Source organism: Podarcis raffonei, chromosome 8 (assembly GCF_027172205.1).
Source record: "Podarcis raffonei isolate rPodRaf1 chromosome 8, rPodRaf1.pri, whole genome shotgun sequence".
In the NCBI taxonomy this organism is placed as follows: domain Eukaryota; kingdom Metazoa; phylum Chordata; class Lepidosauria; order Squamata; family Lacertidae; genus Podarcis; species Podarcis raffonei.
The window spans coordinates 11,665,906-11,683,252 of record NC_070609.1 but is presented as its reverse complement, the minus strand read 5'-3'; the positions used below and the strand labels follow the sequence as shown (position 1 = coordinate 11,683,252).

At 50.6% G+C, this 17,347-nt stretch overlaps 2 protein-coding genes across 9 annotated transcripts in view; one reads left to right on the top strand and one right to left on the bottom strand.

The window, feature by feature from the left end:
* The first annotated feature begins 3,598 nt into the window (after positions 1-3,598).
* Positions 3,599-9,153, top strand: PAFAH1B3 (platelet activating factor acetylhydrolase 1b catalytic subunit 3). Of its 4 annotated transcripts, none has more exons than XM_053397930.1 (6): positions 3,599-3,773; positions 4,541-4,636; positions 6,550-6,639; positions 6,738-6,854; positions 8,181-8,303; positions 8,518-9,153. In XM_053397930.1, exons 2-6 carry the CDS (start codon positions 4,556-4,558, stop codon positions 8,782-8,784), a joined length of 678 nt encoding a protein of 225 aa, XP_053253905.1. In that variant the 5' UTR covers positions 3,599-3,773; positions 4,541-4,555; the 3' UTR covers positions 8,785-9,153. The 4 variants fall into 4 exon arrangements, with proteins under 4 accessions (XP_053253905.1, XP_053253906.1, XP_053253907.1 ...); XM_053397931.1 differs by lacking the exon at positions 3,599-3,773 and adding an exon at positions 3,812-3,924; XM_053397932.1 differs by lacking the exon at positions 3,599-3,773 and adding an exon at positions 4,144-4,168.
* Positions 9,154-10,907: 1,754 nt separating this feature from the next.
* CIC (capicua transcriptional repressor) overlaps positions 10,908-17,347 on the bottom strand; it is a 50,047-nt gene continuing 43,607 nt past the window's right edge. For 3 of the 5 annotated variants that reach the window (XM_053397924.1, XM_053397927.1, XM_053397925.1), the window contains 5 exons: positions 16,515-16,789; positions 14,900-15,054; positions 13,895-14,026; positions 13,493-13,624; positions 10,908-12,256 (listed from right to left, as the gene is read on the bottom strand). In XM_053397924.1, the coding sequence (XP_053253899.1) occupies positions 11,907-12,256; positions 13,493-13,624; positions 13,895-14,026; positions 14,900-15,054; positions 16,515-16,789 (1,044 nt within the window). In that variant the 3' untranslated portion in view covers positions 10,908-11,906. Of the gene's footprint in view, positions 12,257-13,492; positions 13,625-13,894; positions 14,027-14,899; positions 15,055-16,514; positions 16,790-17,347 lie in introns of those variants that run through there. The other 2 variants (XM_053397926.1, XM_053397928.1) reach the window with 2 other exon arrangements.

The window sequence follows — 17,347 nt, the reverse complement described above, 5'->3', positions numbered from 1 at the left end:
TCTCCTTTGCATGCTGAATTCTTTTACAAACACTTCTATACATTTTCAAATTTATACCCACAACAAGAACTGTAAGTATTTTTAAACAAAAAAGTTCTCAAACTTGTACCAGATGTGACGTGTACCAGATTCCCATATACATATTCCCATATACATATACAGTCACAGAGAGCCTCTGCAGCAAATATCAAGCAGATGTTAAAGTGAGGTTTGTTCTGCAGCAGTAGATCATACTATGACCTTCCTCACCCCAAAACTGTTGTTCCATCTTTCTGCCGGAAAGGGGAGAAGGATGGATGTATTAGCGAGAGGGGGTGGGGCCGTCTTCTGTAGGTTCACACTTCTAGAACAGGCTTTCATTATCAGCTCTCCAAACCAACAGAGCCCACATCACAGTTTACCATAAGCAATCATTCCAGAAACAAGTAACTCAAAACCACCCCATTTATTTATTAGAAAGATGGGCATCCAGGCCTTCCAATGCACTCATATTGCACAGAGCAACTTAAAACAATTAAAATATAAGCCTTGGTTATTAATGCAAGATAAGCAGAAGCATTCTATCTAAAATAGCTTAGAGACCTTTGAATTTCAGATACAGGGACAGCAACACTAATTTAAGTTCTACATGTGAGAACATCCTCAGGACATGCCTTCTCTACAAACAATGTCAGTGTTTTACCTCTTGAAGCTTGAACCTTGCAGACTATAGTTATGAGAAGAGGCTGAGAATTGTCTGCTATTGTTCTCTAGACCCCTCAGAAGGCTGTAGGACAATCCACCTAGTGTGTGGCTACATGCCTACAGTGTCATGCCTTCAGGGTTGATCTGCAGCACTATTCCTTCCTACTGCTGTTCTGTTGAGATTCTCAGGAAAATGGGTCCCCTGTGTGGCTGAGAGAGAGAATGCAACAGCTTTCCACTGGTCAGTTCCTATTTGGATATAGGTAAAAAGTTAAAGGACCCCTAGACGGTTAAGTCCAGTTAAAGGCAACTATGGGGTTGCAGCGCTCACCTTGCTTTCAGGCCGAGGGAGCCAGCATTTGTCCACAGACTGCTTTCCGGGTCATGTGGCCAGCATGACTAAACAACTTCTGGAGCAACGGAACACCGTGACGGAAACCAGAACGCATGGAAACGCCGTTTACCTTCCCACCACACCCGCCACAGTGGTACCTATTTATCTACTTGCACTGGCGTGCTTTCGAACTACTGTAATGACACACAATGTTTCTTCACACGTGAATGTGAATATTCAAGTGCCACTCCAGGAGTGGCTGTAGCACCATGGGGTGGACTAGGCCTCAATATACAAGTGCTGGGAAGTCCTTGGTTTAAAACTTGCATCAGCAAGGCCACTATTTCAGGCCAGCACAACTTTGTGAATCCTGGAGCTAAATGCAGCGCTTTATCAGCTGTATAATATGACCATCCAGGTGCTTGCAGCAAAAATAGGTTCATTAATGTGGTGGACAATATGTTGCCAATTGGCTGCATTCAGATTAATGTGTCACACATTGTGCAGGCTTGGAGTATTTTTTCAGCCTCAGCACCTCATTCTGCAGTAAGGTGATAATACTGATCCACCTTACAAGGTTGTTGTAGGGATGGCTGTGTCAAAGTATTTAACACATTGTTAACAGTCTGCTGTACAAATGCTAAGTTATTATTGGACTCCCAACTCCAGCCAGTCCCAGCTACTATGACTCAGGGAGTTACAGTCCAACAAAATATGGAGAGCCAAATATCCCCTGGCTTTCTATTAGCTTGCTCTCTCCCATTCGCCCCAAAATAGAAAGTGTTGCCAATTTTATTTTTACCTGGCAGGGCTGCAGTGCCTTTATTTCAATACGTGAATTTCTGCCAGACGTGCAGGAGCAAAGGCAGTGTGGGATACAGAGGCAGTAGCCCTATTCTCATGGTGCCTGCAGGGTGAGCATTATATAAATGTAAGGAAATGCAGAAATCTAAAAATGTACACTACCAAATAGGAAAACATTATACAGTGGTACCTCGGGTTACATACGCTTCAGGTTACAGACTCCGCTAACCCAGAAATATTACCTTGGGTTAAGAACTTTACTTCAGGATGAGAACAGAAATAGTGCTCTGGCAGCGCAACGGCAGCAGGAGGCCCCATTAGCTAAAGTGGTGCTTCAGGTTAAGAACAGTTTCAGGTTAAGAACGGACCTCCGGAACGAATTAAGTACTTAACCCGAGGTACCATTGTACAACTATTGCTTCCAACTACTATCACACACAAAAACCATTCATGAGCACAAATGTTGTTGGATCTGATATTGAGTTTTAGATAGTTCAGTTGGTTAGACTAGAGGTTTTCAACCTTTTTGAGTCCACGGCTCCCTTGACCAACTACATTCTTTCTGCGGCACCCCTGCAGGGCTCAGGAACCCCTTTATGTCACCCCTTGCCTGCAGAACTGGCAGCCCCTCACCCCTTCTTGAACACCCCTGTGGAGTGTTCTCTCAGCCGCCTCTCCTCTCTCCTTGGGAGTCCTTTGGGCAGCAGTTGCTCTCCCCCCCATCTCTGAGCTGCCCACCCCCTGCTCCACCCCAAAGAGAGGTGCCTCCTTCCACTGCCCCACAGGGGCCTGGGAATCACCCCCTGGCCAGCCCCAGAGGCACCATTCCCATTTGCCCTGGGGAGCTTGTAGCCAAGGCTGCTGTAACAAACTGATGTGCAAGCCTTTGGGATGCAGAGACACGAGAAAGAATCAGAGGAGAGATGAAAAGAGGGATGGAGGCCAGTGGTGCCTGTGGCACCCAACCATTATTCAAGGCACCTCGGGGTGCCATGGCAACACACTGGTTGAAAACTACTGGGTTAGAGCATGAAGCCAACAAAGGTCCGTATAGTTAAAGCTATGGTTTTCCCAGTAGTGATGTATGGAAGTGAGAGCTGGACCATAAAGAAGGCTGATCGCCGAAGAATTGATGCTTTTGAATTATGGTGTTGGAGGAGACTCTAGAGAGTCCCATGGACTGCAAGAAGATCAGACCTCTCCCTTCTGAAGGAAATCAGCCCTGAGTGCTCACTGGAAGGACAGATCCTGAAGCTGAGGCTCCAATACTTTGGCCACCTCATGAGAAGAGAAGACTCCCTGGAAAAGACCCTGATGCTGGGAAAGATGGAGGGCACAAGGAGAAGGGGACGACAGAGGACGAGATGGTTGGACAGTGTTCTCGAAGCTACCAGCATGAGTTTGACCAAACTGCGGGAGGCAGTGGAAGACAGGAGTGCCTGGCGTGCTCTGGTCCATGGGGTCACGAAGAGTTGGACATGACTAAACGACTAAACAACAACAAGAAGAGCATGATGCTGATACTGCCAAGCTTGCAGGTTTGATCCTGGACTAGATGAACCTCGGGGTCCCTTTCAACTCTCTGATTCTATAAATCCTGCCTGCACCAACTGCTGACGCCCATTGGCTATGCATGCATAACGGGGCACCGAGGGAGCAGCAGCCGAGGGGAGATGCAGAGCACAGCCCGGTCGGGGAAGGGAGGGTACCAGGAACAGCCGCAGTATGAATGGAACAGCGGTACCATTTCCTTCACTAGATGGGGGAGTGGCGAAAGGAATGCATCCTCCTCCCCTCAAATGACGGGGTCAGATGGTTCCGCCGAGGCCGCACAAGCAACCGCTTCCAAGCGCGGAGCTGAGGCGGCTTGAGCGTCAAGTCAGTCGGCGGCGAAAGGGGCTCCTCCCGCCGCTGAAGGGTTGGACCAACTGGCTTCTTTCCGATCAACCCCGTGAGTATTTCCCCCCTCCGTTTCAAATGGTACTGCCTGTATCAAGCGTAGAGCGGATAAGGTCAGAGCGAACCACTACACACGAGAGGGGGGGGAAATCGGGCAAACTCGCTTTTCCCTTCGCCTGAGGAAACCTAACTCCCGCTCGTCAGTAAGAGTGCTTTAAAAGGTAGGCAGAAGCCTTGACTCATTACATAAGCTTGGGGAAGGTTCTGTGGGCAAACCGCTTTCCTCCCCCATTATGCTTATTGGTATTTCCCACTCGCTTTGAGGGGGCATCTTTCGATCTTGAGGATTGTACCACTATGCGCTACACAGAGGGGGAAGCAGTGGACAGAGCTATTGTATCAAAAGGGGAGCCTGCAGGAAAATTAGTCTTATGTCCTGCTTCCTAGGTATTTCCCTCGCCACCACTCCCACAAAATATAATTTTACCATCACGCTGCCTAATACTGTCTGCTTTGAAGCGGGAGGATCCCGAACAAGAAAGACCAATGGCATAAGACCAATCCCCCTTTTTTTGAGAAATGGGACTGTCGATTCATAGTGAAGCCGATGAGAAAGGACTGAACCACTCACGCCGACGGGAGGGTCAGAGGGAGAGGTTTGCAGGCGTGCAATCAGCCTTCCTGGACTGTGTGCTGTGTGCACAGTCCCCTCCCTTCCCTGGCTAGGTAGTGCAGTCCCCTGTGCAGGGCAGGTGGGGCGGGGACAGGGGTGGGGGGCTTTCATTGTGTGAGGTCTCATTCTTGCTCTCGCCTTCCCAGGAGCCACAAGGGACCATGAGTGACGGCGACAAGAACCCAGCCAGCACCCCGACCCCAGTCACTGATGTGCAAGGGGATGGGCGATGGATGTCCCTGGTGAGAGGCCCAGCTGGCTCTGTGGCCCATTGGGAGGACGGCGGGCTGTAGAGAACAAAGCAAGGAGGAGGGGGGTTGTGGGGGGGAGAAAATAGTTTTCCACCTTGGGAGGGTGCAGTTGCATTTTCCAGGGTTTGCTTTTGCATGTCTCCAAATGGTGGCAATCACAGTTATCAGCTTCGAAAAGCTTGCAAAAGATTTGTATTTTTAGGTTGAAACGCATGCACCCTCCCGCAAAAGAAAGCAGGTTCACGTGCAGCATTTTAAAAAACAAAGCAAAGGTGAAAAGGGGAGGGAACATCCTTATGAATGAACCATCTGTGAAACAGACAAAAGACCTGAAGTAGACTCCTGCCTCTCACTTGCCCCATTGGGCTCTTTGAGTCGCCTTATTAGTTTTCATTGTCTCTGATCTTTTTGGTCACTCAGTGCCCTTCCTTTGCAGTTTTCATTTAGTATTTGTGACCCACTTTTTCTCCCAAAGTGGAAAACAACAAGGGAAACCCCAAATGACTTAGAGTGGAGGCGATAGTGCATGGTGGTCCTCGGGCAGTGTACAGTTGCTTGTGTGCTCATTTTTTGTGTGCTAGGCCAGAATTGCCAATGTGCTAATCCTGAGAAGGATGCAGAACGGAGCCCCATCCCTGCAAAGGGTGCTGTTGTGGTGCAGAGCGATAAAACCACCTACTACCTCCTCATTTAACCATCAACATGGGACCTATTTTTAATGTTTCAGAAGTGTAGACCGTGTCAAGTCTATTGCAGCAAAACCAACAGAGCACCTTAAATATTAACACTTTTATTGTTGGAGATGCTTTTGCAGGCTAGGGCCAGGGCCTGCTTTTAATATTTCAACCTTGTATGTGCCCTACTTTTCTCTTCTTTCTTCATAATCTCGGTAGTGGCACCAGCCCTGTGGAACACCCTCCCACCAGATGTCAAAGAGAAAAACAACTAGCGGACTTTTAGAAGACATCTGAAGGCAGCCCTGTTTAGGGAAGCTTTTAACGTTTAACAGACTATTGTATTTTAATATTTTGTTGGAAGCTGCCCAGAGTGGCTGGGGAAACCCAGCCAGATGGGCGAGGTATACATTTATCATTATTATTATTATTATTATTATTAATATTATTATTATTATTATTACAAAAGAAAATGGTGCTGGTATCTTCAATGTGGCTCACCTGAAGCTGCAAAGGAAGATGGGACCCACTCTTATGTACCCACTAATTGAAGGCCAATAATGGAGTGTTGAGTTTGCATGGGGCACATTTATGCCCCCTGGGAAGGTTCCATTTCTAAGCCTAATTTCTCACCTTTGGCCTGGCTACCACCTCACACATTACGATGTGGAAAGTGCTTTATGAATGTTAGGTACCCCTTTTAGCTTCCTTTTCAGCTACTCCTTTCCCGTCAGGGTGGACAATAACAGGGAAGTTTTTTCCATTTCTATGTCTTGGCATGTAAATACATGGCAGTTTTTTGTGTGGTAAGTGAACGGGAAATGGTTGGCGGTAGCAGGGCACAAAAGCTGTGTACCCAGTATAACTTTAAGGTACATTCCAAGCACATTTTCCCTCCTGAAAGAACTCTGAGCACTTTTCGTTTGTTAAGGGTTGCTGGGAATTGTAACACTGTGAGGGGTAACCTACATTGCCCAGAATTCTCTGAGGGGGAGGAATGTGCTTCTAATGTGATTTGAAGAATTGGTGTGTGCGCAGCCTTAACGCTGCAGGGATTAAGGCGGCACTCCTGGGCGGAGTTAGGCATATTTTAAGACTATAGTGAGTCTCACCTGCATCTCATTTTGAAACTGGTCTGCATGCCTGGGTTGCTTCCTCTCTCCACCTAATGACGTTCCTTTTTTTTAGCTTTGTCTCTTGAAATTTGTCCTCTTTCTCCCCATAAAACAGCACCATCGCTTTATTGCTGATAGCAAAGACAAGGAACCAGAGGTTGTCTTCATTGGAGATTCTTTGGTGCAGCTGCTGCACCAGTTCGAGGTAAGGTGGCTCAGAAAGAAACTTGTTAAGGGGCGAGATGGGTAAGTGGAATTCTCTTTTAATAGTCTGACAGCCGATTCGCTTCCTCCTCCCCACAGATCTGGAGAGAGCTTTTCTCCCCTCTACACGCTCTCAACTTTGGCATTGGGGGCGATGCCACCCAGCATGTGCTCTGGCGCCTGCAGAATGGGGAGTTGCAGCACATCCGACCAAAGGTAATCTTTATGAAATAGTCCTATGCCGACTCAGACCATTGGTCCATCCAGCCCAGAACTGACTGACTGCCATTTCCCAAGATCTCAAAGGCATTGATCAGCAAGATCCTTTTAAGAGCTGGAGATGCCAGGGATTGAGCACTCTCCCGTGATCCTAAAGCTTTGCCCAAGAGATGTCTCCTTACGGGAAGCATCCGAGGAGATTGGGGAACATAGAGCAGGATGAGGAAGTAATTGCTGATCTTTAAGGAGAGTCAGGTTTGTTTCTATTCTACTAGCATGAAATCATATAGATTTTCAGATTTTCTGCATAATTTATTCTGCCTCTAGGAGTGTGTGTGTGTGTGTGTGTACTTTGGCATTTTTTCAAAAGGACGTATCCAAAAACTCACAAGGGAGGATGAAAAGGATAGAGATAAATCGACAGTAGCCCTTCTTGCATAATCTCTTTGCAAATAAAATTTAACTCAATTTCTGTGACGCATGCATCATATGCCTATGTCTCTTTATTTTGCTTAAATCTGCTTTCACTATTTAATGAGCCCTTGGGAAGAAGAAGAAGAAGAAAGCACTGGAAATTCTGTTCAGACTACTCCCGATTTGCTGAGATTATCTGCACCTCGTAAAGCATACAGTCATACCTCGGGTTAAATATGCTTCGAGTTGAGCACGTTCAAGTTGCGCTCCTCAGCAACCCGGAAGTAACGGAGCGCGTTACTTCCGGGTTTTGCCGCTTGCGCAGACGCTCAAAATGACGTCATGCGCAGAAGCGACGAAAAGCGGCGCGTGCGTGCGCAGACGCGCCATCGCTAGTTCCGTTTACCTCTAGATGCAAACGGGGCTCTGGAACGGATCCCGTTCGTATCTAGAGGTACCACTGTATCCTATAGCTGCTAGGCCTAAGGACTTGAAACAAGCTTTTAAAACATCGGCTAGGGGCTTCCATCCTTGCTCACCCATCCCACCCCAATGCTAACCCCATTCCCTTTGCACCTTGACCCCCCAAAAACCCACCCCTTCACAGCTCGCCCCAATTGCCGCATCCCCAAACTGTTTGTTGCTGCCACCACTGGTTAGGGGGGAGACTCCACCTTTGTCCACCTTTGCTGAGAAAAGAGAGTCCAATTGTGGCTTTAAAAGCAGGATGGGGAACCTGAGGTTGATGGGAGTTGTAGTACAGCAACATTCCATCCCTGCAGGGAGGAATCTTCAGCTACAGGAGAAAATGATTGTTCTAATGATGCGGGTGGCCTTCTTTAGGCTGCGACAGCAACCTCTCCTTTCCCCAAGAGAAACTGATTCCCCCCACCCTCTTTTTACCCATAGATCGTGGTCGTCTGGGTGGGCACCAATAACCACGGCCACACTGCCGAGCAGGTGGCTGGCGGCATAGAAGCCATTGTGCGGGTCATCCATCAGCAGCAACCACAGGCCCGCGTGGTGGTGTTGGTGAGTGTCGAGGGTGTCTGGGCTGGACTGCTCTGCTGGGAGGGATGAAGGTTTAAGGGAGCTGCTGTTGGACTACAGCTCCCATCATCCACAGCTAGCAGGAGTGGTGGTCAGGGATGATGGGAACTGTAGTCCCAAAACAACCCCAAGTTCGGGAAACCCTGGCGTAAGGTCCGCACTGCTTTCTAATCGGCTCACATCTTCTCCGACGCAGGGCTTGCTGCCGCGGGGCAAGAACCCCAACCCCTTGCGGGAGAAGAACAGCAGAGTGAACGATTTGCTCGAGGCAAAGGTTCCGCTGCTGCCCAACGCCTCCTTCCTCAACGTCGACCCGGGCTTTGTGCATTCGGACGGGACCATAAGCCACCACGACATGTACGACTACCTCCACCTGACCCGCAACGGCTACGCCAGACTCTGCCCCGGCCTCCACCGGCTGCTGCTTTGCCTGCTGGGAGAATGCCACGCTCAAAGCCCTTGACCAAATGCTGTTGCCTGTGGCCAAGATGGAGCCACGCTCTGGCCTGGGTGGCTGCAAAGGGACATCTCCCCAGAAGTTAGAATGCTGTCTCTCCCACCAGCTCTCCTCCGGTCTTCAAGTGGGTAGGCAATAAATACAGCTTCCCTCCCAAGCTGTTACGTCTTCATCTACCTAGTATTCAGCACGGAATCCTGATTTCTCTCCCCCAAATCCCTTTCAGCATGTTAGTTCTGTAGATTGTTAAGTGATTGTGGGAGACTGTGGGGTTGGGGGGGCCTGTTGGCCAGCGTCTGCCAAAAACTTAAGTTGGGCACAGGGCAAGTTGATGCGAACTTGCTTATGTTTACTTAATAAAAGTGGTGCACAAAGCTTCTTGTCTCCAAGACTGGCTTCTTCTTTCTCTCCACCCAATAGAACATGAGACCCTTAATCTCAAGGCTGTGGGTTTGAGCCCCACGCCGGGCAAAAAGATTCCTGCATTCCAGGGGGTTGGACTAGATGGCCCTTGGGGTCCTTTCCAAGTCTAGGATTCTGACTGGGTGTGTGTTTTTTGTCCCAGATTTGCAAGCAGCGACTTCTCAAACGAAAATGGAGGTTTGCCAAAGCACTATCCTTTGCTCTGGGGGTGGCCTGCCTTAAGCAGACTTTGAAAAATTACAGGATTAGTATAGAACTGTCAAAGCGTTAGCCGCAGTGTGTAATAGCAGCGGTGGAGAACGAGTAGCCCTCCAGCTCCCGTTGGGACCCCAAATCCCATCAGCCCCAGTCAGCATGGACATTTGTCACAGATGATGGGAGTTATAGTTCCCCACCAATATGCATGAACCTTCCATGGAGGACCTGTTATGTCTCTGCAGCAGGGAATATCTCCTTTGTTCCCTGCAATCTTTGCTAGGTAGTTGAATATTGAATCAGATGGAGCACATGCCAGATCCAGAAAGCTGGTTCTTCTGTATAATTGCGTCTTCTCCCTAAAGCTGCTCCCTCCCAGACCTTTAGGTAATTGAAGGGCAGGGTCTCATCTCTAAATGGACAGGTGGGGCTTACTGTCAAATGCCGTGGTGCAAGTCCTGCATCGTTCCTTAAAGCCACAGCAAGCAGAGGAGCTCTCCAAACGGTCGACTCACACTCTTCCGTTGTCTTCCAAAACAAGACAGATGCCAACAGCACAGCAGGGTTTGAGATGTGGCGCAAGCTAACATTACACAGCCTCGGTGCAGAACCTTGTAACGCTATAAATGCCTACCCAATAATCCTACCATTCACCACTCACAAAAAGAAGTTGCCCCGCCTTATCAGGAAATGGCTGAAAACAGCCACAGGTCATCTCTCTTCATACGTAGAAACCTAGTTTTTGGAGGGGACCACTGTCTACACCATGCATAGGCAAACTAAGGCCCAGGGGCCTGATCCAGCCCAATCACCGCCTAAATCCGGCCCACGGATGGTCCAGGGATCAGTGTTTTTTTACAAGAGTAGAATGTGTGCTCTTATTTAAAATGCATCTTTGGGCTATTTGTGGGGCATAGGAATTGGTTCTTTTTTCCCCTTCAAACTATTGTCCGGCCCCCCCACAAGGTCTGAGGGACAGTGGACCGGCCCCCAGCTGAAAAGGTTTGCTGACCCCTAGTCTACACTGATTGCAACCTGCTGTTCAGCCTCCTTCTCCTGCCACTCAAGACCCATTTAAAAATCGTTTTGAACAAGGACTGCAACTCAGAGACCTGTAAATCAGATGCACAAAAGGGCTCAATTTATGCAGCCAACTCCACGTCCTGCTGCTGTCGTGTTTCGTAACCTCAAGGTTTGAAGTCTGCACAAGTCTGCTGCAAATATACACACTTTTATTCTGCCACTGCAGTGTCGCAGAAGGGAGAGCGCCCAAGGCCAAGGCTCACAGGAACCCCTCTGGCTTCTCATCTCATACACTCATTTCGGACATACCTCTTTTTCCCCCCTTTAAGGCTTAAAAGCCTTTGGAGGATGCTGGAGGGGAGGTTTTGGAAGGAGCTGGGTTCTGTGCCGCTCCGCACCAGACTTGCAGGAGAATTTGGTGGAAAGCGTATCCCCCACCAGAAGGTGTTCTCCAAAGATGTGTGCAACTAAAACTCCACGACTGAACGGATTGTTAAAGAGCTTTAATAGCGTGTGAGGTGGGAGCACCCCAATACAGAAGGGGTTACACACATGGTCAACATGTGACGTGGGGCCGCCAGGGCACTCACGCTCGGGGGGGGGAGCCCCCCCCAGCTACCCACACCTGCTCTCTCTTGCTTCTTTGAGTTCTGGGTCAGCCCCTCACTCGCAGAAACCCCTCTCCACCTCCTGTCCAGACCTAGGCTGGTCTGTATGCAGTCTCTACCGCAAATAGCGCCCTCTTCCCTCCTTCTCGTTGCCAACGCAGAGCCTTGACCGGTCAAGAGAAGCGGGCGTCATAATCAACTGATCCCGGCAGCGGTCTGGGTGTGCTTTCTTCTTCCTTCGCCTCCAGCGACCGAAGCAATAACCTGTCCAGAACTTGAGGCCGCAAACTCCCCGCCCGACCCCCTGCAGCTGTGTGTATGTGTGTGTGTGTCTGGGGAAAGACTCTCCCCTCCACCCCAAGTTACGGACACAAAAGCAACGAATATGTGGGTTCTCAAAATATTTGACATTATTAAAAGGGTGGAGAGGGGCCTTGAAATTGGAACCCGACCCTTCGCACGGGTCCATCGCTCAAGGCCCTTTGTAAAACTGTCCCCCAACTCGGCCCGTCGCTGGTCTCCGCTGCATTGAGAGAGAGAGCAAGGCCTGTGTGTCCTGGAATGGTTTTTCAGCACCACCACTCGAGTCCTAGGGTGGAGGGGGAAGCAAAGGGGCTGGCAGCAGTCCAGAGCCCCTCCCTCTCGGAGCAGACTGGCTGGAGAGGAGTGCAAGAAGAAAGGGGAAGAGTCTGCATAGGAAGGACAGCTGCCTCCCTGCTTCCAGTCCCTGAGCAGGGGCACAGAAAATGGGGGAAGCACTTAGCAAGGGAAGGAGGGCAGGAGGGACGAACAGAGATGGCAGCGGGTGAGGGGGGGCAAAGCTCCAATATCCCCCCCCACTCCTTTTCCACAAGGCTGTTTCTCTCTGCTCATGGCTGTTCATCTGCTGCTGGTGTTGCCTCCGCTGCCGCTGCCTCCTGGGGAAGACTGCTGGTTACAGTCCCAACTGGCAGCTGTGGTAGGAAGGGGGGCAGTTGTGGCGGTGGCGGCAGAGGTGGCCTCTGCTCCTTGCGCACAGTCCTGCGCCATGGTCAGCTCCAGAGGCTGCCCCGCTTCCGCAGCGCTGCCCTGGCTGGCGGGGCCTCCGGGCTCCGGCGTGCTTGGGGCCTGCTCCGTCGGGGTGGCCGCCTGCATGATCTTCTGCCGCACTTCCCGGATCTTGAGCTGCAAGCAGACCTTGGTGGGGAATATGTCGGAGTAGCGGGCCTGGAAAGCCGCGGTGGCTTGGGCTGCCAAAGAGGAAGGAAGAGAGGAAAGGTGGTGAGTGCCGCAGCAAGGAGGATGGGGCGGAGGAGAACGGCTGGGGAATGAAAGCCTACAAACTAATGCTGAGAACTGAACTAGGCCACAAAACAGAGAGAGAAAGACTAAGGAATATTACAGTACTCTCTGAAATGTTTTGAATGCTAGGGTCATGGGTTGAAGCCCCACATTGGGCAAAGATTCCTGCATCTCAGGGGGTTGGACTAGATCCTTGTGGTCCCTTCCAACCATACAATTCTATGGAGCGTATTCCCTCATATGAACCTTCCCTGGTTTTGAGATTTTCAGGGGAGGCCCTTCTCTCAAGTCCCACCACCCTCAGAGGCACTCTTGGTAGAGATGCGGGAAATGGCTGCCCCGGTGGCTGCTGCCAGACTTTGCAACTCCCTCCCTAGAGAAGTTAGACTGGCTCCCTCTTTGTCCTCCCTCCACGCACTTGTTCCAACAGGCTTTCGGGAACTGAGTGCTTTTAATGAAAGGGCCGGTGCTATGCTGTTTTTATCTGTATGGTTTTTATATATTTTTCATAGATAGATAGATTTAATTCTATTAATGTTCAATTTTTAAAATAATTGTTGTTTTTTCAAAGGCGGGGTATATGAATGGATGGATGGATGGGATGAATGAATGAATGAAGTGTGATTCCTCTACAGAGATGCAGCCACCCTTTCTAACAGAACAAATACAGAAACTCTTCCCTAGGCAGTGCTTTAACAATGTGAAGAACCTGGGGCATACACCCCACCCGCCAGCAAAGCCAAAAAATATACAGAAGAAGCCTAGAGGGGTACAGTCAGTCTCGGTTCCTGTTCCAAACTGAAAGCTGCCATTCAGATTGTAGGAGGATGACGCAGAGTTGTTCTACGTGTCTTTCCTAACCTGCTGCTCTCCAGCAGCTGCTGGGACTACAACTTCCATCATCCCCAGCTACTGGCCGTGGTGGTTGGGGCTGGTGAGAGTCGGGAATCAAAAAAAAAACCCGCCAGACGAGGAAAGCTGCTCTCGATTACATTTCCACGACTGTCTGGTGGACCCTAAAATGGCTGCTCAGTTGAAACCCAAAAACTATAGTCGTTTTTCTTGCAGTGGAGGAAGGGTTCAAGGGCCGGGGGGGGGGGGAGATGAATCCCCTGCAGGAAAAGGAAAGTCCAAACTTCTACTCCCCCAAGGACAATGTCAGCCAGGTTGAGCTTCCTCCTTACCTGAAGGGAAGAAGCCGTGATCCTGGAAGAGCTGCATAACCAGAGCCCTCCTCTGGTCCAAGGTACGTCGGAGTGAGGAGTACGGCACCTTCTCGTATTCCAGCTCCCCAAGTACGTCTTCCGTGTCTGTGCCTAAATTGAGAAAGGATCTATGATGCACCTGGAGCCAAAATGCCCCTTTAGAAAGTTTGGGGTGGCTAAATGTTAGTGGGTGGTTTGCTAGCGGATAGTTGGGAGGTTGCCTGCTCTGAATGGGGTCACCCTCCCTCTGAGGAAGCAGGTACACAGCTTGGGGGTATTTCTGGACCCTTTCAGTGTTGCTTGAGGCTCAGGTGGCCTCTCCTCCACTGCCACCTTTTCTCCCCAATCATCCCCCCCCCCCGGCCCTCCAACCTTACTCACCGGTTTTGTCAAAGGTGAAGATGTCTCCTTCGCACTTGGCACTCTTGGGAGTGTTGGGCTCCGAACTGCAGCTGGAGCGGCGCCGGATCTTCCGCTTGGGGGAGATGGGGTCCTCCGTAGAGGAGTCCAGGTCTGAAAGGGACACCCGCACACAAGTCGTGTTACCAAGTCAGGGGAGGGGAAAGTCCTGCCCCTAAAAAATCTGCGCCAAATCAAACCCAAGGATGCAGAATTACGGGGGGGGCTTGGAAATAGGAAGCACAAGTTACGCTTCCTTTCCCACCTTATCCCAGAAATGTGAAAGGGGTGGATATCCCACATTGCTTTTCGACTCCAGTAACCTCCCGGGCAAACGTGTCCAGCCTGGAGACTCTCCACAGAACAGATGGTACCCCGTCCTCCGTATCTGTCAGGCTTCGGGGAATTAGATCCCTCCCACGGTGGCGGCCCAGAATCAGAGAAACGATGAAAGTTCTTACCAAGCAATTTATTCAATAATTCACAGAGAATGATGAAGGAATGCAGCCTTCCCTATAATGGCATTGCTCCAAGTCCCACCCCCTTCGTCTCTCTTATCCTACATCATCCCTGCGCCAGTTGGTCTGGGCTTCTGTCTCTGAGCTTTCTGTTCAGCTACTCTCACTGCACGCCTAGTCCTGGGGGAGGGGGACTCAGGAATGCTCTCCAAAGACACTGTCAGCTGTCTCTCCCCTGGTGAATCTGCTTCCTCTTCCAATATTGCCCAGCTTTTCACCTCTGCATTCTCTGAACTATGTCCTTCTGCAAACCACTGCTCTGAGTCTATACTGTCCTCCTGTTCTCAGGAAGGTTCGTGAGAAGTGTGGGGAATGGCACCACCATTCCTCCTCCGTCCAGCCCCTGACAATATCTATGTCTGCCGTTCTCATCTGCTCCTCCGTGTTTGTCCTCTCTGTTGCCTTGGACTTGCAATGGCCAGCAGCCGCTACCACAGAAGGCTATTCCTGGCCCTGCCCTGCTCCTTACCGGTGGAGTTCTTGCGCTTCTTCCGGTAGCTGCCAAGGATGGCGCGGGGCGAGGTGGCAAGCGACTGCAGGGTGGGCGAGGGCAGCACCTCCTCAGGCTTGAATTCAGGCAGCTCGGCAAAGCGCTCCTCAAAATCCACCTCCGACAGAACCCTGCTGGGGAAGGGGACAGGGTGTGGGTCACACCGTGCAGTCAGGGGCTCCCGCAGAACATCCCCCCCAACACACACGCTACCCCCCCAACCCAGCAGCCTCCTCGTGCTTTGCTCTTCAAAAGGCCAGTGCTTTCCTCTAGGGTCCCTCCACCAGCAGTGACAAGCCTTTGTGGAAAACCTTGTCTACAGAAAAGGCCGCCTTCACCCGTGAATTTAACTTGCAACACCGCCCGTTCCACAAGAGAGTGCTAACCAACGTGTGTGTTTCTGCAGGATGCGATGCGGCACGTACTCTCTTACCGACGTGTGAGCTCAGACCAAAACAGGGCACTTTGCACACTTATTTGCACATTACGAAGGCGCGTGCCTTTTCTGGAATTGGGCTGTTAGTTCGGCACAAGCATCAACAGCTGTGTGGAAAAGAGTGACACGGAAAGCAGCCTTCACACGTGCCAAACCAAGCTCAACTCCCCCCTGGCGTCTGCAGCTTCCCAAGCTTCCTAGCTGCACAGAGTTCTTTGCACATTAGAATGCACTGCCACAGAACCTCCCTGGCTCCATGTCACTGCAGGGGCAGAACATCTGGGAGAACAAATCTCAAATCTCCACTCATCCATGAAACTCACTGGGTGGCCTTGGGCCAGGGACTCTCTCTCAGCCTAGTCTACATCACAGGCTTGTTTGGGAAGCTCTAACTGGAAGAGAAGCCATCTTCAGATATCTCAAGGGCTGTCACATGGAGGATGGAGCAAGCCTATTTTCTCCCGCTCTAGAGGGTAGGATCTGAACCCATGGCTTCAAGTTAAAGGAAAGGAGATTCCGACTAAGGAAGAAGTTTCTGACATTAAGAGCTGTTTGACAGTGGAACGGTCTCCCTCAGGAGGTTATGGACCCCTTGGAGGTTTTAAAGCAGAGGTTGGATGGCCATCTCTCATGGATGCTTCAGCGTAGATTCCTGCACTGCAAGGGGTTGGACTGGATGACCCCCAGGGTTCCCCTTCCCACTCTACAGTTCTATGACTCTAGGAGAACCATGTGATAATACATATAATATAAATACAACCAGCATGAATGGCCAACTGGTATGTGAATAATAAAATTATCATTATCATTATTATTATTATTATTATGGTATCAGCAAGCAAGCTGCCTTTGAGGGGTAGGAGGGGGGAGTTCGGCAACTCCTGATGAAGAACTCCAGATACCCCAGAACACACTTTGCAAAACGTAACTCCTGGGGAAGGGATGTAACTTGGGGATAGAGCATCTGCTTTGCATGCAAAAGGTCCTGGGTTTCAACATCTCCAGGGAAAGACTCCCTGCCTGAAACCCCAGACAGCCACTGCCAATCAGTGCAGACCACTCTGAGCTGGTTGGACCTAATAATCTGACTCTGCATATAGCAGCTGCCTGTGCTTTAGGTCTTTGGCAACCCTTTCCTGCAGCTCCCCAATCACTCACTTGTCGACAGAGTCGAAGGTTTTCTTCAGCGGCGGAGGCCGGACCTTGACTTTCTTCCCCACAGGGACCTCCTTCTGCTCAGGCGCTGCTTCGGATGTGGAGGCTGCTGCTGCTGCTGGAGCAAGGGTCGAGGGGCCTCCTCTAGGGGCCTCCGTGGAGCTCGAAGGGCCAGGGCTGAGCGAGGAAGTCAGCGGGCCTGCGGATGGGGCAGACGCTTCACTGCGGCCCTCAGCACCAGCCGTTCTCCAGTCCGGGGAAGTGGAGAACTTGAGGGCCTGGGGAAGAAAGGAATAGGGTTTTACTACCAGAGAATAGCTGGGAAGAGGCATTCAGAAGGAGGGCAGGCCAACATGGAGGCAGATCAGCAAGGCTGGCAAATGGGGAGGTGAACTACTAGTGGGGAGACCCTTTTGCTTGGTTCGCAAGGCAAGATGATTATGTGCGGGAGGTTATTATATAAATGCACAGCCCAGAAGCCTCAATCCCGATGTTCAATACCCTGTAAGCTTTCGTGAGCTTAAAACTGGGTGAAAGCAGGTGAAAACTGGGAAGATCTTCCAAAGTCTCCAGGAGATGCTCAGGCCGCAACTTGGGGAAATCTCCAGGGACATGCTGGCTGGGGCTGATGGGAATTGTAGGCAAAAACATTGGCGGGGGGGGGGAACGTATGTTGTTCAAGGCTGGCACAGAGAGAGGCATTCTCAGTGGCTGTGCTCCCCTGACACAGAACCATCTCCTTGGAGCTTCTGCTGGAGACTTTGTGGAAGACTTTTCCAGTTTCCGCCTGCCCTAGTGAAATGTTGGAGGTGGGGGCTGGGTTGGCAAAGACGGTT